At 59.7% G+C, this 21,468-nt stretch overlaps 3 protein-coding genes across 6 annotated transcripts in view; all 3 read right to left on the bottom strand.

The window, feature by feature from the left end:
- The window catches only part of EIF4E2 (eukaryotic translation initiation factor 4E family member 2), a 33,500-nt gene extending 32,001 nt beyond the window's left edge, over positions 1–1,499 (bottom strand). For 3 of the 4 annotated variants that reach the window (XM_066279475.1, XM_066279474.1, XM_066279471.1), the window contains exon 1: positions 1,341–1,499. In XM_066279475.1, coding sequence (XP_066135572.1) covers positions 1,341–1,360 — 20 coding nt within the window. In that variant the 5' untranslated portion in view covers positions 1,361–1,499. Of the gene's footprint in view, positions 1–697; positions 1,275–1,340 lie in introns of those variants that run through there. The other variant, XM_066279473.1, reaches the window with a different exon arrangement.
- Positions 1,500–3,336: 1,837 nt separating this feature from the next.
- On the bottom strand, positions 3,337–8,676 carry CHRNG (cholinergic receptor nicotinic gamma subunit). Its single transcript, XM_066280470.1, has 12 exons — positions 8,604–8,676; positions 8,267–8,406; positions 7,980–8,024; positions 7,707–7,816; positions 6,887–7,042; positions 6,131–6,228; positions 5,576–5,776; positions 5,276–5,390; positions 5,020–5,134; positions 4,160–4,358; positions 3,802–3,935; positions 3,337–3,510 (listed from the first exon to the last, which is right to left on the bottom strand). Exons 1-12 carry the CDS (start codon positions 8,656–8,658, stop codon positions 3,337–3,339), a joined length of 1,542 nt encoding a protein of 513 aa, XP_066136567.1. The 5' UTR covers positions 8,659–8,676.
- A 5,251-nt stretch (positions 8,677–13,927) lies between these two features.
- On the bottom strand, positions 13,928–20,987 carry CHRND (cholinergic receptor nicotinic delta subunit). Its single transcript, XM_066279982.1, has 12 exons — positions 20,903–20,987; positions 20,512–20,657; positions 20,060–20,104; positions 19,439–19,548; positions 18,837–18,992; positions 18,552–18,661; positions 17,378–17,578; positions 16,213–16,324; positions 15,944–16,058; positions 15,241–15,445; positions 15,034–15,152; positions 13,928–14,366 (listed from the first exon to the last, which is right to left on the bottom strand). The coding sequence occupies exons 1-12, from the start codon at positions 20,952–20,954 to the stop codon at positions 14,184–14,186; spliced, it is 1,554 nt and encodes a 517-aa protein (XP_066136079.1). The 5' UTR covers positions 20,955–20,987; the 3' UTR covers positions 13,928–14,183.
- Positions 20,988–21,468: the final 481 nt, after the last annotated feature.

Consider the following 21,468-nt stretch of genomic DNA (forward strand, 5'->3'; position numbering starts at 1 on the left):
GTCTTAGATCTGGTGCTAGGTGTTGCAGGGTTTATGATGGGGAGGGGGTTGGTATAGGCATGGGCTCAGCTAAGCAGCAGACTACAGACGTGCTCCACCAGACACTACCTGAAGAGCCCACTCGGCAACCAAGAAACATTTCCGAGGAGCAGCCCGGAGAGTTGGAATCCAGGACCTCTGAATATGCACACCAGCACCCACTGTACTGGAAAAAACCCAATTCCCCAACATCCTCAGTGGGTCACAACCTAAACTAGCAGTAACTCCACTTTACATTTATACATCACTATGTGGCAATTAACAAAAAGCCAAGGGCCCACCGGTGGAGCGCCCATCTGATTCTCTCCCGTTCCCTCCCCCTCCCACAGCCAGTGGCTCCAAGGAGCAATGCCACTGACTCAAGCATCTGCCCCAGACGGGGCTGGCGGTTGCGGGAGTCTGTCTCACTGTCTCCCTACCTCTCACTTAAAGCAAAAACAGTAACATTAAGCAAGGCTGAATGTGTAAAACCCGGTGCTGCAGCTGTGAGGCTGGGTAACCATGGTTCAGAGACTAACTTTTCTGTCAAGTAACTAGTGGGTCTGGGCCAGGAAATCGAGGTCTTCGAAAGACGAGGCAGATTTACTAGACCAGACGTGAGCGAAGGAAACAATCTATCTCAAGACACAAATCTCCGGAGAGAAATATGCAAAATTACTTTGCATTTCCTTTCTGCATCTCCGAACTGTCGCCGGAACGAGGAATCAGATCGGGTCCGTGCAGAAATCCGGAACAGGGCCACGACAGGCACACGCGCGGGCCGGAGCCCGGGCAGCTCGCGGAGGGTGCGTGGGGGTTGGGGGGGGAGCGGGCGCGGGAGGAGGTCGGAAGGAGTCTCAGGACGGCGACGACGCCGTCGCACCGAGCACCTCGGGGCCCAGGCAGCGGCCGCAGCGCCTCACTGCATCCTCCCGACTCTACCGCTGAGACTCAGAGGAGAGGCGGCTTGTCCGGGCCACCGCGACGGCGTGAGGAAAGCGGGACGCTGGCCGCGCCAACAGCCGAACACCCTCCACGCCGCTGGCGCGCGAGAATCTCCCTCCGGGCGGCACAGCCAGCCCTCGCCCGGCCCCCACGCTTCGCCCTCGAGCCGGGCCGCCCTGGGCTCCCGGGACCCTGGCGCACCGCCTCCCGAGCTGCCTCGTCCCCGCCGGCCGCCTAAGCGGGGCGCAGCCCGGGGCCGGGCCTGAGAGGGACGCCAGCGCCGCAAACTTGGCGCCGCCGTCAGCCGCGAAGGGGTCGGGCGGGCGCGGGGAGCGGTGGGGAGAGGGGGCCCCGGGAGGCGGCCGCACGCCACTCACGCGTCGAACTTGTTGTTCATCCTCTCGCCGTCTCCACTGCCTCTCCGAGTGACTTCCGCTCCGCCGCGTCCCTCCGCCTAGGGCCCGGCCACTTCCGGTGGCGCGGGGCGCCTCGGAACGTAGACGCGCCGGCTCCGTGGCGGGCGGATATCCCGGGACTCCCGCCCAGGGCGGCTGCGCGGAGGCGCTCGGGCGCGCTGGCCTCGGCGGCGGCTGGCGTCGGGCGGGTCCTGGTCTGCCGGCAGCCGGCCCGCGCTGTGGCTCCGAGGACGCACTCCCCGCCCGGGGAGCGCGTGCTGACCCCCTCCGGCGGCAGGCTCGGAGGAAGGCAGCGCGCATCGCCTTGCACAGAGCGGGCTGACCGATCCTGTGCTCTTCACCTCCCCGGGGCCGTTTCTTCCTCTTTGCTCCTGGCGACACTTCGCTGTAGTACCTGCCTCTGCCAAGGTTGCCGTGTGGGTTGAACGAGATACTCAGTATCAGGCACTAGACGCAGTATCCCTCAATAAGTGATAGCGAGTGTTAATCATTGCTTTCTCCGGCCAGGAGCTGCACAGATAATCTCCACCCCCTGAAGCAGAAAGGTTGAGAGATTCACCCCCAGGTGACACAGCTAATAAGAGGCTTATGGGAACCAGAGTTGGTTCCGCCATCATCAAATTATGTCCTGAATCTAAGTCTGTGCTCCAAACACACAGCGGGTGCAAGCAAAGGAAATGAGCCTGCTGGTGACTGAGCCCCAAAGCCAGCAACCCTGTACTGGGAGAGGGATTTAGTTCCAGGATCCTCTTCCCTCCCCGCAGCAATGTTCCATTATCAGAGCTTTACACTGGCACTTTAACATTTTTGAATTACCACCACCTACACCTTTGATCCTGTGATGCGGGTAGATAGGAACTGATATCTGTGCCCATTGTTACAGATGTGGAAACAGAGGCCCAGAGAGCACAAATGACTTGCCCAAATTTACCCTCTTGTCACCAATGGAACTCAGGCCCCATCTCTACTCCCAAAGCAGGGTCTTGCCTCTCCCCCAGGAAGATGTCAGCTGGCCATCTTGTTTCCTAGGTGGGGTCAAAGGAGGCTGGTCAGGGTCTCCTCCCTGTAGGCAGAGCCCAGCAGTTCCCTCTCACCTCTCAGCCTTCCTACCTAGCTCTTCATTTACCATCCTGTGGGACCAGTGCACATTCCCTGGCCTTTGAGAGCAGAAGAAAGAGGGGTTTGTTTTCCAGGCTACAGAAGCTTTCTTAGAGTGTCGAAGATTGGGTCAGAGTTGGGAATCCTGAATTTCAAACTATAAAGCCCCCGGTGTTCTGAGAAGCCCCTCTTACTCCGGGCCCCAATCTGCCCATCCGAAACACAGGGATACTGTTACTCTGGCTTTTCCTTGAGGCTGTGAGGAGCTCTTGTTTCAAGAATGAAAAAGAGATAATAAAATTCATGAAGTCTTTTGTGATCAATAGCAAAAAAATGCACATGAATAGAAAGATCATCGGTGTAGGTAAGTACTGGGTGCTTACTGCGCCCGAAGGCGGGAGGGATGTGGCAGCTGGAGTGAGCTACCATCTTTTTATTCTGAGAGAGCATTGGCTGCTACTCTTCACATTTCTCTTGACTTCTCTGTTTCAGGAACCTGTAGGGAACTCATAAAAGGGGAGGGAGGCCCAGGCCTGAAGGGATAGGACCTGACCTAGTTGGGGACCTCTTGCAAAATGGAGTCATTAGGGCTTCAACAGTCATGGGAGTTGATAATGCTTTGCTGAGGTAAGGGGAACGCCAGGATGAGCTAGCCACTGTCACATGGAGGCTGGTCCCCACAGCACACCCTGTCCACAGCCCATCCCTAAACACTCCAAGACTCCGGCTCCGTCTCTTTATTCCTCCAGGTTTTCTCAGGGCTGTTTGGCTTCCACAACCCTGAAATATGCTTCCCAAAGAGCACACTCAGCAGAACACAGCTGATAAGACTCCGTGTGGCTAACAGCAATTGGTTGGCTCAGTCAGGCGAGGGCAGGTAGGGGCGAGGGTCTCCAGGGAATGGCAGGGCGGGCACCCGGTTGTAGTGTGCCAGGAGGAAAATGCCAGCGGTGCCACAGACAAAGAGTGAGAGCATGATGAGGAAGCAGACGCGGTCCAGCACCCGGCCCACCAGGAACCACTCCTTGTTCCCCTGAGGGTGGGAGGCAGGGGTGGGGTGACCAGTGGTGGCACCAGGCCTGCTCACAATCCCCGAACTGTCCTTGGTCTTCCAGCAGGCCTCCAGGCTCCATTTCCCTGAGCGCTTCTAACCTACTCCCAAGCCTCAACCTGGCTTCTTCCATGGTCCCCTGGCCCTGATGTCCCTCCTCCCCACTCCCAACGCTACTTTGTCCATCCCATTTTTCTGCCGTGGTCACCCCATGTCAGGTCTCAGCCCCTCACTAGGTCCTCACGCCCCCTTCCCGCCCCCAGATGGGCTTACACTATCAAAGTGATTCTGCTGGTGTCGGGCACGAGCAATGAAGTTGCAGGCTTCCACACAGGCCTGGATGGCCGGGGCAGCCTGCTTCAGGCTGCCACACAAGTCCTGGCTGAGCCCTGGCTCTGGGCCTTTCTCTGTTGAGATGAGGAGTCAAGTTTTGTGTTTTTTTTTTAGCAGAATGGAGAAGAAACAGGGAGAGAAGTTGGCCTCTCCTTAGGGATACCAACCCCTCTCTCCCCAAACTGGACACTTGCCCAACTCCTCTGCAATGCCTGATGCTTTCTTTGGTCAACAGGCAGCCTTCCCTGTCCGGAGTCCATGGGGAGTGGCGTCCCCAGGGTCACACCCTCAGCCTCACCTAGTTTCTCCAGCGCTGCCCTCACTAGCCCGTTGCGCTGCCGCTGCTGCCGAAAGAGGAGTTCACTGCGAGGCAGGCAGAGGGCCGCCTCCTCCCCACCTGAGATCAAGCACCCTGAAGAGTTGCCGTGCTGCACAGCCACGGGGACCGGCGGGCGAACGTGCATCCGCAGCAGCTGGGGCAGGAGCCGCAGGAACACCTGGAGAGGGGAGGTTCTGGGTGGCTTAGCTTGGCAGCCAGGCTGGGCTTCGGAGCAGAAGGTGAAGGTTGGCACAAAAGGCTCGTGTTGCCAGAGATCTAGAGTCAGCGTGTTAGGGGCAGTGGCTTGGCCCTGGTATATCTCAGCTGTGCTATGCTAGAAATTGAGGCCGGGTCTCCAAACTTTTGTGCACATCGGAATCACCAGGGCACTTGCTCCAAACACAGGTTCCGAGACCCCATGCCTGCTCCTCTGGCCCAGGATGTGGCAGAGGTCCTGGGAATCTGCATTTGCGACCAGGCTCCTGCTGACTGCTGCAGGCGGGCTCCAGGTCGCGCAGGCGCGGAGGCCAGACTGCTTGATCAGAGTCCCGCCTCCACTTTCTACCACATTCCCTCATCTGAAAAAATAGAGATGACCCTCGTACCCACTGCACAGGGCTTTTATGAATATTAAATACGGTAGTATGTGTAATATGCCTGCCACTTGGTAAGCAGTTGATATTATTAGCTCATTTGGGCACATGCTTCAAGATCCACACAGGGCAGATTTGCTGCTGAGTGTGGCACTTGAGGAATATGCCCAGGGACAGGGTGTTGAGAAACGGTGCCTCTCAGTGGGCTGGCGGGAAGATGCTGGAACGGGCAGGGAGGGGCCTTGCCTTGCGGACCCTGTGGCTCATGAAGTGTGTGTGGGGGGACCGCAAGGACACGTTGAGCACGACCACAGCGTTCACGACGATGAGGATGGTCACCGCCAGGAGGAAGGTCAGGTACCTGCCGGGGCGGTCAGGAGGCGGGGCTGGCCCTCTGGCATGGCATCCCCACGCGCCAACCCCACCCTGAGCGGCAGCTCCCCACAGATCCCTTGGGTGAGAGGCTGGTTTTGGGGGTCGCAGCAGGAGGGCCGTGCCTTACTTGCTGATGAGCGGCACTGCCTGGGAGGTCTCGGGCACCTTCTTTGCCACGAGGAAGAGGAAGACGGTCTGGGCGAGGAGCACGTTGATGGCGACCGTACACTTCTGGCCACCCGCTGGCGGTGACCAAGAGGCTCTCAGAGCGGGCCTCAGTCTCCTCGCTGGGGGGCACCTCCTCCGCCCGCCCCACACGGAGCCCCCTGCCCCCGGTCTGGGGTCGTGGGGCCACCTTTGCCCTGCTAGCCGCCCTCTGAGCTGCTGGCCAGGGCCAGCGTCTCCCCTCCCGCCGGCCCCAAGGTACCCTTTGCAGGAAGGAAGTAGATGAGGATGGCGACGGAGGAGATGAGCACACAGGGCGCGATGATGTTGATGACGTAGAAGAGGGGCTTGCGCTGGATGAGCAGGTAGAAGACCACCTTCTGGTGGCCTGCCTCCTCTGCCGGGGCCGCGGCGTCCAGCAGCATCTTGGCCGGCCGGTGCCGAATGGCCCACTCCCCATTCTCTGTGGGCAGCAGGCCGGTGGGCACAGGGCATGGGCTGGGCTGACCCCTGCAGCCCGTGTGTGCCCAGAGGATGGCTATCGAGGGACAGACACTGCCAGGGAAAGCAGATAACGGAACCCCTTCCCTCCACTCGGGGAGTCGTGATCATGGGGAAAATCAGAACTTTGTGGAGCCTTTAAAAACTGCTTTTCATGGTTTGCCTCGTTTTCATCTTGAGTCACACGAGGGGCGGGGAGAGGGTGTGACCTGGGTCTAGGATTGTCCCCACAGCCAGGTCCGGCAGGGGCCCTGGGCGGAGGCTACCTGTGAAGGCCTCGGGGTCAATGAAAATCCACTCCCTGGGCGGAGGCTACCTGTGAAGGCCTCGGGGTCAATGAAAATCCACTCGATGGTCTGACCATCTTCCTGGCTCAGCTGCAAATTAATTTCGTTGGTGCTGTAGGTCTGGGAGCTGGGGGAAGGGGAGGGAGAGAGGGAGGATCCCAGTGTGTGTAGACCCACTAGTAGGTACATGGTACAGTCAGCTGAGGGCAGCGGGGGGCAGTTTTACCCCCAAAACTATAGCCAATAATTTCTGAGTTCACAGAAGGCTGGCAGCAAGGTTGGGGGTGGGGGAGACTCCGCTCTTTGGGCCCTGGAAGTTCGCACTGACGGGCCAGGAGGCTGCGGCTCAGTGTGACTGCCTGGTGTTCCGCTCTTCCTCTGCCTCCCAGGCAGGAGGGGCCAATGGTCAGAACACAGAAAGCCCCATCCGTACCTCTCAGGTGTGTTTACTGAGGGGGTCTCCCTGCAGGGTCCTCCTATGGAAAGCCTGCTCCTCTAAACTGCAGAAGACCCTCACCCAGACCTGCTTCCCATATTTATGGGTGGGGAACTGGAGACAGCCCCGCCTCTCTGTTGGGCTGCAGGTGTGGTGGTCATTCATTTCTTCCCTTGGGGCACAGGCAGGGAAACTGAGGCGGCTCAGCAGGGAGGGATGTGGGAGTCTCCAGGTGTCTGCCCCAGAGAGAGGGAGCCAGGCCCCTGGCCAGAAGCCTCATCCATCACCCGGCCAGGGTCCTGTTAGAGCAGCTCCCTAAGTCCCCCCTCACCCTAGTAAATGGCCTTACTGGAAGACGAGGGAGCAGTTCTGCCAGTCAAAGGGGAAGTAGGTGACGGAGACGGGGCAGGAGGAGCGGAAGATGGCCGGGGGCAGCCAGTAGACACAGCCGTCAGGAGACACGAGCACGTTGCAGTAGAGGGCGACCTCGAACACGCCGTCCACACTGCAGAGGGGCCAGGCAAGGCCACGCCTGCTGGGCTGAGCCCGGCACTGGACACCAGCCTTCTGCCCTGCACTGATGGGACATGGGGACACCAATCCCTCTCCGGGGCCACGGCCCTGCCTGGTCCCCACCTGGCCACAGGAAGCGCCCATTTCTCCAACACGTCCCTGCGCGCGCGCACACACACACACACACACATGCACACATGCACACGGACACGCGCACACACACACACGGACACACACACACACCAGGTACCCTAAGCCCACATCCCAGTCCCTGCTGCTTCTCCAGCTCTCTTCAGTAATAGTCACAACAGCCACCAATATCTGTTCATCTTTTACAAAGTGCGAGGGCCGAGTGCAGCGCTTTTCCTGTCTTGCCGGCTCTCAACAGCTTCAATAAGAGCTGTCCTCCACCTCAGGTCAGAGAGAGGGGAGTGCCCCACCCCGGCAGCCCAGAGCAGTGGTCATGAAGCCGATCTACAATCAGCTCTGTGGCCGCGGGGCCCAGTCCTCAGCGCCTGCTCCATCCAGTCATCCCAGCTCCCGCACAGCCCCTGGGCTGGACCCTCTATCTACCTCTTTTTTCCCTGACCCCCTTGCCCTGCTAGGCCCTGCCCTGTGTCCTTCCGACCCCCCACCCCGCCCTCGCCCCTCCTCACTTGTTCCCCAACACGACATCCGGGCGCCACACCATCGTGGACGGCACCCTCAGCACCCAGAGGCCTCCGTAGTCTCGTGGGTCCCAGCGCAGCCGATAGTCACACCACTGCTGCAGGGGAGGAGGGTGCCAGGCCCCTGCTCTTTGTTGTGCCACATTCCCAAGAACAGGAGCCCAGCCCAGGGGGCACAAAGGACAGGGTGGGGGGGCCAGGAAGCTCTGAGGAGCTTGGGGCCCTGATAGAGGGGAAGAGGGTAACGCGGCGGTCTCTTACCATCTCTATCCACACGTTGGTGGTCAGGGCCTCCTCTCGCTCATTCTGGGGGTGCAGACCTGGATATAAGCCCCCATCCCTGCCCTCCTCAGCGGTCCCCACGGGCCACTTTTGGGACCCTCAGGACAGCCTTCATGGGAGAGGTCCACAGCCTGCCCCCCCCCCCGTGGACCCTCCCCCGTCGCGGCTGCTGCAGCCGGGCCCTTCCTCTCCCCAGCAGGTCCCTGGGCCGTGTGCCCTGACGCCTCCTGCCTCCTCTCTCGTCCCGCCGCAGGCCTGCAGCTCACCAGGGAGATGAGGTTGGTGAGGGTGAGCTTCAGGCTGACGTTGACCACGTCCGTGTCCCGCTCAGCAGGCCGCAGGTGAGGGTTGTAGCTATGCATCAGGTCCATCAGCAGCCGCTCCTCCTGGTTCCGGTCCCGGGCTCCTGCAACAGTCAGCGGTGAGCCTGGGCACAGGGGCTTCGGGGCAGGAGGAAGGGGAGGGCATGACGGGATGTGACAAGGAAAGGCAGGGAGCTGGGGTCAGCGGGCAGGCTCCAAGGACCCTCCAGTCCCCACATCTCCTGAGGCCTCGGACCCCTGCTCTGGCTTTCCCCGGACCCCCAAGCCCCCGTGTCCACACCCAGGCAGACAGCCAGCAGCGGCAGGAGGACCAGCAGCCCCCAACCCCCATGCATGGTGCCACAGCCCTCCGCGGTGACAGAGGTGGGACAGCAGCTCCCCAGGTCTGAGGCCAGGAGATTCAGATTCTGGGTCTCATGTAACAACAGCCCACGCTTCCAGCCCAGCCTGCCTGGCAGGGCCGGCCCACCCCTGCCCCACCAGCTGTCTTACCACCACACTGTCAGCTGTTCTAGAATGGACAAAATGCCAGGCTCGGGTTACGTGGGCTGGGGAGGGGACTGGGGCCCCTGTCTGCCTCAGAGATGGTCAAAAGTCCATCCCACTCAGACTCCATTGTCCCAGATTCATGGTCTGGCTGGGGAGCTGAGGACGCAGTCAGGCTGTGGGTTGTGGGAGAGAAGGCAGGGTGCTTTTGGTTAGGCATATTTTGTGCCTGAGTTTCTCTGTGACATGGTTGAGGACCCCAAGCCTTTTTTTTTTTTTTTAAAGATTTTTAAAATTTATTTGAGAGAGAGAGAAAGGTGCGGGAGGAGGAGCAGGAAGCATCAACTCGTATCTGTTGCTTCTTGTATGTATTTTGACTGGGCAAGCTCGGGGTTTCAAACTGGTCACTTCTGTGTCCCAGGTTGATGCTTTACCCATTGCAGCCCCACAGGTCAGGCAGCCTGACATCTTCATGGGTCACTCCATTGACACTGGAGGGTGAAATGCCTATAAGAAAGATGCATGATGTCCCCTGGGCTTTGACACCTTAACACAAATTAGGGTGCCAGATCAGGGTCCTCCCTGTCTCTGAGGCATAGGTCCCACCCTGGTAAGTTTTGTAGGAAAGAGAGCTGAGAAAGATCTCCACTTGGTGTGCTTGTGAATAGGACAGGCCCTGAATAGGGGCTCCTCTGTAGGGCCTCGGTATTTATTAACTCATCCATAGACGTATGGTGTCCCTGGCATTTGGCTGGGAGGACTCAGGATACACCTGAGCTGCTCACAGGAACTCACAGTCCAGGATGGGGGCAGATAAACGAGAGTGAAGTCGTGGGCCCTAGAGAGTCAGTGAGGGAATCTAGATGGGCCAGGAAACAAGCTCCACCCACTTTGTGGTTTGTGGTTGGGGGGGGGGAAAGGGTGGGGCTAAGGCTGCTCTGGGAGCCGATGGCCATGACCACAGGCCCAGGCCACCTGTCTTTGACCATCTATTCCAAGCAGACAGGTCAGCATGTCCCAGTTGGTGGGCAAGACAGAAAAGGCAGGTTTCCATTCTTGCCACCCACCCTTCAGCACCCTGGGGGACAGGCTGGAGGATGCCTCTGAGATCCGGAGGAAAGCACCATTTAAGAACATGTCCCCCAGGTGAATGATGTCTGTGGCGTTTCAATGTGTATCAGTAAACCGGAAGTCAGTGGGCGTGTCCTGTCCTTGGAGTCAGACCCCAGCCGAAGCCACAAGTTCCTCCTGTCCTCACCAGGACTTCAAAGCGGGGGGAGGTGGGGGTGGCGGCAGCAGCTGCCTCCCTGGTCTTCTGCTTTCACTGTGCCGCGTGGCGGGTGGCTTGTCTGCCATCCTCGCGTTCGGTCCTGCGCTGGGACCCACACTCACTTTTCCTCGCCAGCTCCCCCACCCCAAGCTTCAGTCTCTCCATGTATCGAGGCTCCTCTGGTGTTCACAAGGCTGATGGCCCCCTCCCCTCGCTCTGCCTTCTGGTGCCCCCAGATTCAATTCCCTCGCTCATTTTGCAGTGCAATCTCTCTCCCCATCTCTGCTCCCCTCTAAAACCACACTTCACCAAAGACCATTGATGGCTTCTGCTCAATAACGGGCCACCTGCCCCTCACCTTCCCCAGCACCACCCCAGGCCTCGGTGGTCCAGCCGATGCTTCAACATCCCCGACTTTGCCTTTTTCCTTCCCCACAACGTCTGTGAGGGAGGGAAGAGGGAGATGATGGAGACCAACTTCCCTCTGGTTTGAATCATGCCACCTCCCTGTGGTGTGTGTGAGGATTTAAACCCCTGTTTTCACCCTTTCTTTCTACTCTGGCCTAAAAGTTTCCTTGGTTCTCAGGAGGGTGCGCCGCCTTTGAGGGTGCACCTGTTGATGGGGCGGTTTCTGCCCTGGAGGGGTTTGAGGGAAGTATGGGAAGATCTTCTGTAGGCCTCATCTATTATCTAACAACGACTCCATCACCACCTTCTACTCTAGAAGCTGGACAAGTGAAACGCTCGTTTCCCAGGCTCCCTTGCAGGTATGTATATGTAGCCACGTGATAACATCTTGACCAATGGTGTGTCCGCAGAGGTCAGCTGAGGGGCTTCAGCAGAAGCTTTTACTTCCTGATAAAAGGGATCAGAATGGCTGGCCCCTTTCCTCTCTTTTTTTTTTTTTTAATTTATTTATTAAATTTAATACAGTGACATTGATAAATCAGGGTACATATGTTGAGAGAAAACATCTCTAGATTATTTTGACATTTGATTGTGCTGTATACCCCTCCCCCAAAGTTAAATTGTCTTCTGTCACCTTCTATCTGGTTTTCTTTGTGCCCCTCCCCTCCCCCAACCCCTATCTCCTTCTTCACCCCATCCCCCCTCCCCCCACCCCCTACCCCTGTTGCCATCACATTCTTGTTCATGTTTCTGAGTCTCATTTTTATGTCCTCTCTTGAACATGGGTGTGAAGTGTGGAGCTGTGGCCTTCAGCTTGCAACCTGGGGCAATAAGCCTCGGTCCCTAATGGCTTTGTGGGACAGCTGAACGAATGTTGCAACCACTGCCCCGTGATTATTATGTGAGAAGGAGGAACGCTTTCTTGTTCAAAACCATGGCTCTCAGGGTTTTCTGTTCCTTGCAGCTCAGTGCATTTCTAAGATTCGTCACCCTTTGAAAGAGGGCAGGTACCCAGTTGGCCTGAGGAGGGTGTATAGAGACATCCCTGGGCGAGACTTTCTATGGAGGGAAGATAGAGTCCCATGTCACCCAGAGAGTGGACCAGCACTGACAGCACCCTGGAGCTGGAGTGCTAGGGGAATGGGTGCTGTTGGGGGACCCGCTGTGACCCCGGGCACCTGCACAACAGGCAATTGCAGTTGGGTGTGGCATTTGGGAGCTGTCTTTTCTGGAAGGCTCACAGCTATTGTACCTGAGCTAGGCTGAGCACGACTGTGGATTCACCTGTTGATAGGGCTGTGTTAGACCCACAGCCAACAGCCCCACCGTGTGGTGGAGAAAAGCAATGGCAATAACAGTGGCCAAGGGATCTAATCCAGGCTCCCTTTCATCTCTGTGGATAAGACAGGGACCCTCTGGCCCTGGCAGGTTGGCTCAGCGGTAGAGCGTCGGCCTGGCGTGGGTTCGATTCTCGGCCAGGGCACATAGGAGAAGTGCCCATTTGCTTCTCCACCCCCCCCTTCCTCTCTCTCTCTTCCCCTCGCGCAGCCAAGGCTCCATTGGAGCAAAGATGGCCCGGGCGCTGGGGATGGCTCCTTGGCCTCTGCCCCAGGCGCTAGAGTGGCTCAGAGCGACGCCCCGGAGGGGCAGAGCATCGCCCCCTGGTGGGCAGAGCATCGCCCCTGGTGGGCGTGCCAGGTGGATCCTGGTCGGGCGCATGCGGGAGTCTGACTGTCTCTCCCCGTTTCCAGCTTCAGAAAAATACAAGAACAAACAAACAAACAAAAAAAGACAGGGATCCTCTGGGAGTTGGTGGGTGATTCCAGGGAAGGTCGAGACTTTCTGCTCATCTGAAAGGTGTAAGTCCAAGTTAGTTTTTCTAGTCAAAGGGAAAAATTAAAAATGTGTCCCTTGAATTTGTGGATGATTCATATTGGATGGCAGTAGTAAGTAGGGTCAGTTTTGGTCTTTTCCCTCAGTTCCACTGAAAGACTGAACTCGTCACCTTCTGTATAGCTGAGCTTATGAGGCCACAGACTCCCTCTGAGGCAAACGGGCTGTGCTGTGCGGACCTTAAGCCCGGGCCTCTGCAGGTGAGTAGTGGGGCCCTCTGCCCTGCTCCAGGCCTCTCTGTCACCCTGCCAGGCTTGGACATAGGAGACCCCCGTGAGAGCCCCTCGGGGCTCATTCTCTGTGACTGAGGCCCTCAGATGAGGAATGAGACCAATACCCACTCCTTAATTTGCAGGACGTGTGTAAGTACCTTCATGCCAACCAGCAAATTCAATGTTCACAACACCCGGGAGCAGGACTTATTTTACAGATGAGGAAACTGAAGCTGAGAGGCAAGGAGTGGCTCCTCCAAGGTCACCCTGCTCCCAACTACTCAACATTTCACCTCTGAAAGCACAAACGTTTATTCTCTGGGTGTCTGGCTGTCGGGAACCCAGGAGCGCCTCAGCTGGGCGGTTCCAGCTCAGGGGCTGTCATGAGGCTGTGACCTCATCTGAAGGTCCCATTTGGGCTGGAGGATCCACTTCCAAGATCACTCCCATGGCTGTGGGCAGAAAGCCTCAGCTCCTTGCCTGTCGGCCTCTCCAGAGGGTCTTTCTCAAGCCTCCTGGCATCCCCACGTGAGAGAGTGAGGGACTGAGAGCAGGGACCAGGGGAATGCTGCAACGTCTTCCGTGACCTGACTCGGGAAGTGACGGCCCCCCACTCACGCCTCATTCTTCGGGTCACACAGACCAATGATGGTGTGGTGTGGAGGGCGCCACACAAGGGTACGAACACAGGAGGTGCGGACCTCCGGGGCCGTCCTGGGTGTGGGGTACCTCAGCGAACCGAACCTCCCAGCTCCTCCAGCCTTTGGGCTTTAGAGTAAGATTGCTAGGAGCTCCCTTTGGGGGAGTGTTGCCGGATTTAGCAAATAAATACGTATATGAAATGCCCAGTTAGATTTGAATTCCAGATAAATATGAACAACTTTTTTGGTGTAAGTATGTCCCAAATCTTACCTGGTAAACCCTACTTTGGATAAGAAGAATATAGGTGACCAAGAGGGGACACTCTTGGGAGAGGGCTGAGTTCTGGGGCTCCAGGGTGGCCCACTTGGGCTGAGGTTGGTGGGTTGACCCCTTGCCTCTGCGGCTGCTGGGCCCACCCCCCCCCCCCCAGCTTCCCACAGGGACCCTGAAGAGGGCTGGGCAGGAAATTCTGCAACGTTGCTGCTTCCGCCCCTGCCCAAAATCTCCTCCTCTATGGGGTCTGGTGATAGAGACTCTCCAACCTGGGAGGGGCAGGCAAGAAGAGGCCTCTGTCTTTCTCACTGAGGGTCCCAAACGGCCAGCCTGAGTGGCATTCTCCCTGGCCCCCCCCCCAGATTGTCCTGCGCACCTGACAGCCGATGTCTACTCTTAGACCTTCTCCGTGGTTTTTGTCTTTATTTTTTGAGGAGCGGGGCTTCTCCCTCAAATCCTTGGCCTCAGGAGGCCCAGCTCACCCCCACTCCAGCTTTGCAGGACCAGCTGGGCTCAAGTTTCGGGCCAGGAGTCGCCTCTCCCGGAAGAGTTTGTCTTTCCCTGGGTACCCCATCCACACAGCTACCTGACACCCCAGAGAGCCCATCCCGTTCAGGCCTAAAGCCCCCCAAAGCTGTGCTGGGAGCCTGGCCAGGCCACACAGGGCTGGTCCGCTCTAGACGAAGCGCTTGTCCTGCTCCAGGTAGGAGAAGGGGTCCCCGGAGAAAGGCTGGGGCGGGGGCTGGTTGTAGGCGCCCTGCAGGAAGATCCAGGCTGTGCCCACCACCATGATGGGTGTCACCACAAACAGGCAGAGTCGGTCTACTGTGTGGGCCACCCGGCTCCAGCACTCCTTCTCCTGGGGACAGAGTAGGGGGGGGCAGAAACCGTGGGTGAGTAGGGCCCTCAAACCACAGTCCCAGACAGCAAGCTGGGGCCCAGTGACAGGCATGGCCTTGGCATATTTGTGGGGGGCGCCTCAGGCTTACAGTAGAGGGGATGTCCTGCGTCCTGCATGTCCCCAGCAAGGACCGAGGGCCTCCTGGAGCCACAGGCAGGACTGGCCATCCTGTCTCTCCAGGAGACAAAGAGTGGGATCACAGCCTTTGTCCTAGCCACTCAGTGCTGCTGCTAGACCCTATGTGACCTGGAAAAAGGCACCTTTTTTTTCAAGAGAAAATTGTAGAAGGCTGTGTAATATCAAACAACCAGATGGGGCTGCCTCTCAGAGTGTCAGGCTTGGAGTTGAGTAGGGACAGAGAACGCCTGGCAGCCGGGAGGAAGAAGGGCCCGGATGTGAAGACGCATGCCCGTGTGACCCCTGAGCACGCACCTGGCCCCAGTGCGCTGTCAAGGGGTTCTGGGCAGGGGCTCCCATCTCCGGGGGCCTGGCTTCTGCTCCACTGTGAACGCCTTCATCTAAGTCGGGAGGGGTCTTTGAGGGGGACCGTGGCCCCTTAAGCGAGGATACACTCGATCACTACACTACTTGAGCACCTGTCCGTGGCAGCCCTGCAGCGGCTCACCTCGTTGTAGCTGTTCTGGTCCTTCATGTGGTTGACGATGAAGTTGGCCCCGTCCACGGCCGGCTTCAGTTCACTGAGGAGCTCCTGCTGGGCCTGCTCGGAGCCCGCCGGGGGCCGGCCTGTGGACACAGGCCGGAGGTGGGTACAAGGCCGGCCCCCACCCCGCCTCCCATGGCTGGGCCAAACCCCATGCCCCTGGGGACCCACGCGCTGTGGTGTGGCGCCGGGCCAGCCCGTGCCGCTCTGACTGTTTCTCGAACATGAGGTCACTTCGGGACTTGAGCGAGAAGTACTCCTCGGCCTTGGAGATGTAACCCAGGGAGCTGCTCCTCCGGACCAGGGCCCCAGGGCTGGGTCCGTCCTCTTCGGGGAGGGACATGTGCAGGAGCTTGGGCAAGGTCTCTAGGAAAAGCTGTGGCAGGTCAAGGGGACACAGAAAGGCCATTTAACCACCGTGGGTTACCTGCACACATCCAAACATCTGTGACTGCGTTTCTGGCCGCCACAAAGTACCAGATGAAATGCTCTGGATGCCTCCAACTGCGTAAACACCACCCAGACAAGCTATCGAGCATTCTCCCCTAAAGGTCCCTGCCTGCCTCCTCAAAGCAATTCTTTCTCGCCCCCAGGGGCAAACGCCATCCTGACTTCTGTTACTAGCGATTGCTCTGCCCGCCCTTGAACTTCATAGAAAGGAAATTGCACAGTTTGTGCTCTTTCGTGTCTGGCTCCTTTCATGGAACATTAGACCCGGGAGAGTCGTCCACACAGGTGGGCTCGCCTAGCAGCAGCTGGCGCATTGGCACTGCTGGGGGGCACACCCCCACGTGAAATACTGTGGTGTTTTACCTAGACTCCCAGAGAGGGACCTGTGGATAATGCCCACATTTGGGCTGTTGACAGCCCTCACCTTCTTGGCCCCCTCGGGGAGCACGTGGGTGCTGGGTGAGCGGAAGTGGATGTTGAGCACGATGACACAGATCACCACGACCATGGTCACCAGTACCATGCCAAACAGTAGGAACCTGTGGGCACACACTCAGCCTGGAGCCTCCACGGTGTGGCAGGACATGGCGTGGCACGTCAGGGTGACGGGGGCATGGCGTGGCATGGTGTGGTGTTGTGGCGTGGCAAGTTGGGGCGAGGTGGGGTGCAGCAGGGAGCAAGGGGATCACTCACTTGCCAATGAGGGGGATGGCGTCGGAGGTGGCGGGCAGCCGCTTGGAGATGAGCAGCAGAAAGACGGACTGGGCCAGGAGCACCGAGATGGCCATCGACGTCTTCTCGCCACCTGGGGGAGCCTGGCCTCAGCTGGGACCTCTGTTCCCAGAGGGCCCCCCCCCCAGCGCCACTGTTCACAATGTCGTGGGGCCTCATTTACATAATAGGCTGCGGTGCTAAAGCGAGTGGGTTCAAATCTCAGCTCTGACACTTACTGGCTGGGTGACCCTGGCTTGTAGCCTAGCCGCCCTGTGCCTCAGTTTTATCAACTGTTTAAGGTTGTGAGGACCAAGCGAGAGAGGGTGTTAAATGCCGGTCACGCCTCCTGGCACTGGGTAAGACCACAAACAACAGCAGCTGTCACCAGTAGCCGATGCGCTGCTACTGAGCCCCCCTACATCCCAGATCCGCTTGTGTCCCACCCTGCACAGACAGCACCAGAATAAGCCCAGCTCCCGGGCCTTCGCTCAGAGAGCCCAGCCCAGCACGGCCCTGCTCTTCCTGCCCAAGCTCCTGCGCAAACTGTGTGGCGGCCACTGCGGTCAGGGGCCCGTGGCTCTGCCCAGCACCCTTTTCCTATGTGCAGTGCACCTCTCAGCCTGTCTCGGCCGTGGGCCGGGGCTGGGTGGCATTCGTCTCTGACGCACTGTGCTCTCTGCTCATTGTAAATACTCTGGAGCCGAGTGAGCACAGACGACACGTGCCCTTCTCGAACCAGGTGAGCTTAGGGGCATGTTGTTATGCCCTGCTTTCCTGAGGGCCCGTGACCCCCCTATGGACTCAACAGCCTCCTGTGTGCCCGGTCCACAGTCACACACGGTGACCATGACAGGCTGACTCTCCTCTAGCAGACAGACAGACTAGAGCCCTCAGAAAGCTTGTCATGAGAGGGAGAAGTGGGGTCCAAGAGGGACAGGACCCCCAGGGAAATGTGGGACAAAGAGCCCTGCCCGTGGCTGGCAACATGCCCCTCATGCCTGGACCCTGGGCAGTGGTGACCCCCAGATCACCACTGATCTGAGGCCCTGAGGGGCTAGGCTGAGGCGGCCATCGCTCTGGTGACCTCGCGGATCGGGGAGGCTGCCCAGGCCGCCTGGGAGCGGGGCTGGGCACCGACACTCACAGTCAGCCGGCAAGTAGAAGACAAGGTTGATCATGAAGGAGATGAGCACGCAGGGCACCAGGATGTTGATGACGTAGAAGAGTGGCTTGCGGCGGATGATGAGGTAGAAGGTGACATCCTGGCGGCTGAGACTGTCCAGTGGGGCCCTGAGGTCCACGTTGACCCTGGCTGGCCGGTGCACTATCTCCCACTCCCCGTTCTCTGAGGGCGGCACACGGATGCCTTGGGGTCAGGCCAGGTAAGGGGGGTCAGGCCAGGTAAGGGGGCTTTGGGTGCCTCAGGGCAGGACGAGGAGCTGGTGGAACGGGCCGTCTGCAGGGTCCTGGGGTGGGCGCAGGCACCCGTCTGCAGGGTCCTGGGGTGGGCGCAGGCACCCGTCTGCAGGGTCCTGGGGTGGGCGCAGGCACCCGTCTGCAGGGTCCTGGGGTGGGCGCAGGCACCCGTCTGCAGGGTCCTGGGGTGGGCGCAGGCACCCGTCTGCAGGGTCCTGGGGTGGGCGCAGCCACTCAGGAGAGTTCAGGCTCTGTTTGTGGGCCTTTGGCTGGGGGTTGGGATGGAGGTTTCTATTTGCAAGGGGTTGGTTTTTTATTCTTCTGGGGAAAAATGAAAGCTGAGGCCATATGTAGCTCAAATAAGAAGTCTTGGGGACAACCAGGCAGTGAGCATAGGAACCCCTCCCCAGCGTGGGATGTGGGTCTTCTCTGATGGACAGGGGCGAGAGCTGGAGGCCCCACAGAAGACCTGAGCCTGGTCACAAACAGGGATGGGGGCATTGGGAGGAGGTGACACATACCCTGTCAGGTGACAGCAGATGCCCCAACCATACCCCTGAGCGCTCCAGGGACAGGAAGACTAACAGCCTCCTTCGCCTGTCAGCCACATCTGTCCCCAGGGACTCTGTTCAGACCGAGAAGGTCTTCCAGCCTGGGCAGGGGTGAGGTGGGGCACTGGTGCCCATCTGTCTGTGCCTTTGGGACACAATACCCCCAGCCAGGCTTCTCTTCCTTTCAGCACGCTGGGTTTGTGTGGGTGAGTGTGAGTGTGTGGGTCAGGGGTGGGTGTGCAGATGTGCATCTCAGGGAAGTTGGTGTGAGTGTCCGTGTATCTGTGGGGGAGATCCTGAGGCCTGCCCACCTGCCTCCCCCCCCTCCCTGCTACCTGCTGCTCCCAGCACCTGTGAAGCCCTCGGGGTCGATGACGATCCACTCCAGAGGATAAGAGCGGCCCTCTTCTTCTTCCTGCTTCAGGCTCAGGGTGATCTCCTTGGCCGTGTACTTGAGCGAACTGGGGAGGGCGGTAGGCAGAGGGTGGTCCTCAGCCACTGATGGGGAGGGGCCCCCTGGTCGGAGCGGCCGTTGTGGGGGCGGGGAGCTCTAATCAGGCCCGCAAGGGAGCCTCTGCTTGACGTTGGCCCTGGCGGGGTGCCCGGGGATGAGGGGTGGCTGGGCAGGAGGTGCACCTGAACTTGAGGGAGCAGTTCTGCCAGTCGAAGGGGAAGTAAGTGACGGAGATGGGGCAGGAGGAGCGGAAGATGGCCGGGGGCAGCCAGTACACGTAGCCTGAAGGGTAGATCAGCACGTTGCAGGCATAGGAAATCTGGAAAGTGCCGTCATTGCTGCGGGACAGGCACAGGGGTCACAGTGAGCACAAGCCAGCTTGAAACTGGCAGGGTGGGCGGAAGCAGAGGAGGGAGGGCAGTCAGGGCTTGGGGCTGGAGGGCAGGCTGGAGGCTTAAGGAAGGGGGTCTGAGTGGGGGGGGGCTAAGTGAGGGGGGCGCTGAGTGAGAGGGGGGCCGAGTGAGAGGGGGCCAAGTGGGGGGGCCGAGTGAGGGGGGCCGAGTGGGGGGGCCGAGTGAGGGGGGGCCGAGTGGGGGGGCCGAGTGGGGGGGCCGAGTGAGGGGGGGTTGAGTGAGAGGGGGGCCGAGAGAGGGGGGGCGACTGAGGGGGGGCGAGTGAGAGGGGGCCGAGTGAGGGGGGGCTGAGTGAGGGGCTGGTTGAGGAGGGGTGCCAAGTGAGGAGGGGTGCCCAGTGAAGAGGTGGCTGGGAAGGGCTGCAGCTCAACTTGTTCTCCAGGACTATGTCGGGGAGCCACAGCATGTCCGGGGGCAGGCGCAGGACGCTGATGTTCCCAAACTCTTCGGCATCCCACTGCAGCCGGCTGTCCGTCCAGCCCTGGAAGCCGACGGGAATGTCAGCAGTGGGTTCTGTTGTCCTGGCTCCCTCATGTCCCCCTGCCCCAGCGGACAGGACGGGGTCCAGGGCTGTGACAAAAGAGGCTTGGGGGAGGTGGGCACAGAGAGGGGACTCGGGTCTCTCAGGTGTGGCTGTGTAGGACGCACACTGCACAACTGAGGGAAGAGCATTTCCACTGCGGACACAGAAGACACGTCTATGTTATGAACACCTGACAGATGGCAGAGGGGGTCCTCTAGTAAAACCAGGACACTGTGACAATTTTCTCACAGCACTCCACCCAAAGGCCCTGTCTGGGCCGGTGGGTGCTCTGGGTGGGTTGGGGGGAGGGCAGTGGGGCTGGGGTGTCTCTGCAGCAGGTGCCAGCGCCTCCTGGGGAGCAGTGTGTCTGAGGCAGGCTGGGGAATCCCCAAGCAGAAGGGGGCATGGCGGAGCCTGGGCCCTGCGCCCTCACCCCCCACCCCGGCTCTGAGTGGAGCGTTCTCCTTACGTGCTCAATCCACACGTTGGTGGTGAGGGTCTCCTCGACTTCTTTCTGTAATCAAACAGGAGGGCTGTCCCCCAGGGCCGCCATCATTCCTCACCTGCACCCATTCAGCGAGCACCTCCTCCGGGCTGCCGCCCAGGAGCTCCGCGGCCCACCCAGCCCCCTACCCCAAGCACCCAGGCGTGGGTGGGCAGATGAAGGAGCAGGGAAGATGCACGGCTTTTGAAGTGTGTGTGTGAAGTGGGTGTGACATGGGAGACACCCCAAGTGGCAGCTGGAGGGGAAGGGCATCGGCCTGAGGGCCGGGGGCGGGGGCAGCACGGGGCAGGAGAGAGGAGCTGCTAAGGGTCAGCCTGGGCCTTGAGCTCCTTCCATGGCCGTCCGGCTGGGAGACAGGTCTCCGGGGAGCTGTCCTTGCCCTCCCGCCCCGGCCCAGCCCTGCAGGGGCCGCTCACCAGGGAGATGAGGTTGGAGAGGGTGAGCGCCAGGGAGATCTCCACGCTGTCCTCTTGGTGAGCAGCAGGCCGCAGCTCCTTGTCGTAGCCCTTCTCCTTAAACAGGTACTGGATCAGCCGCTCCTCCTCATTTAGACCCCAGCTGCCTGGGGATAGAGGGGGACAGGGATGGGGTGCCGGGCAGAGCCCCAGAGGAAAGCTGCCCAGAGGGCCTGCAGGGGCATCCAGCCACTCCCTGGAGTGGAGTCCTGGTGGTCAGCCCTCTCCGGAGAAATGCCTTGGGGGTGGCGGGGGGGGGGGGGGTGAGGCCGGGAGAGGAAGCCCCGTAGGAGGGGCGGGAGGGGAGCATGCAGCAGGGGACCTGGGGGGGCGGGATGATGTCCAGTCTTACCACACACGGCCAGGGTGGCCAGCAGCCCCAGCATTAGCATAGTCCCCTCCATCCTGTCCCTTCAGCTGGGTCCTGCGTCTGCTCCTGCTGTCAGTGGGGCTGGGGAATGCGGGTGAGGGGCAGAGGGGACAGGTGCAGAGTGGGGGTGGAGGGGCCCAGGGAAGAGGCAGCCGGAAATGCAATCTGATAGCTGGAGGCTTGGGCAGGGCAGAGAGCCCGGGGCAGGTGTCCAGGGGGTGGGGACAGGGACAGGAGGTGAAGATCCCAGGCTAGGAGTCCTCCCAGCTAACAGTGGGGGTGGGGCTGGTGGAGGCACTGGACACGGGCACTGCTGGTCAGGCAGACAGGTGTGCCCCTCCCCTGTGTCTCTGTGACTTCCGCCATGCCTCTGGAGGCTGGGCCCTGCACTAGCCCGGCTCCCACAGAGCGAATGTCCCCTCACTCAGTGCCAACCCCAAGAAAGCTCCAGAGTTGTCTCCGTATATCATAAATAACATTTATTAAAGCAACCGTGATTTTCTGATGACGCCTCTGGGAAGACACTGGAGGCCTAGGATCACTGCCCC

This window comes from Saccopteryx bilineata, chromosome 5, assembly GCF_036850765.1.
Source record: "Saccopteryx bilineata isolate mSacBil1 chromosome 5, mSacBil1_pri_phased_curated, whole genome shotgun sequence".
Lineage (NCBI taxonomy): Eukaryota > Metazoa > Chordata > Mammalia > Chiroptera > Emballonuridae > Saccopteryx > Saccopteryx bilineata.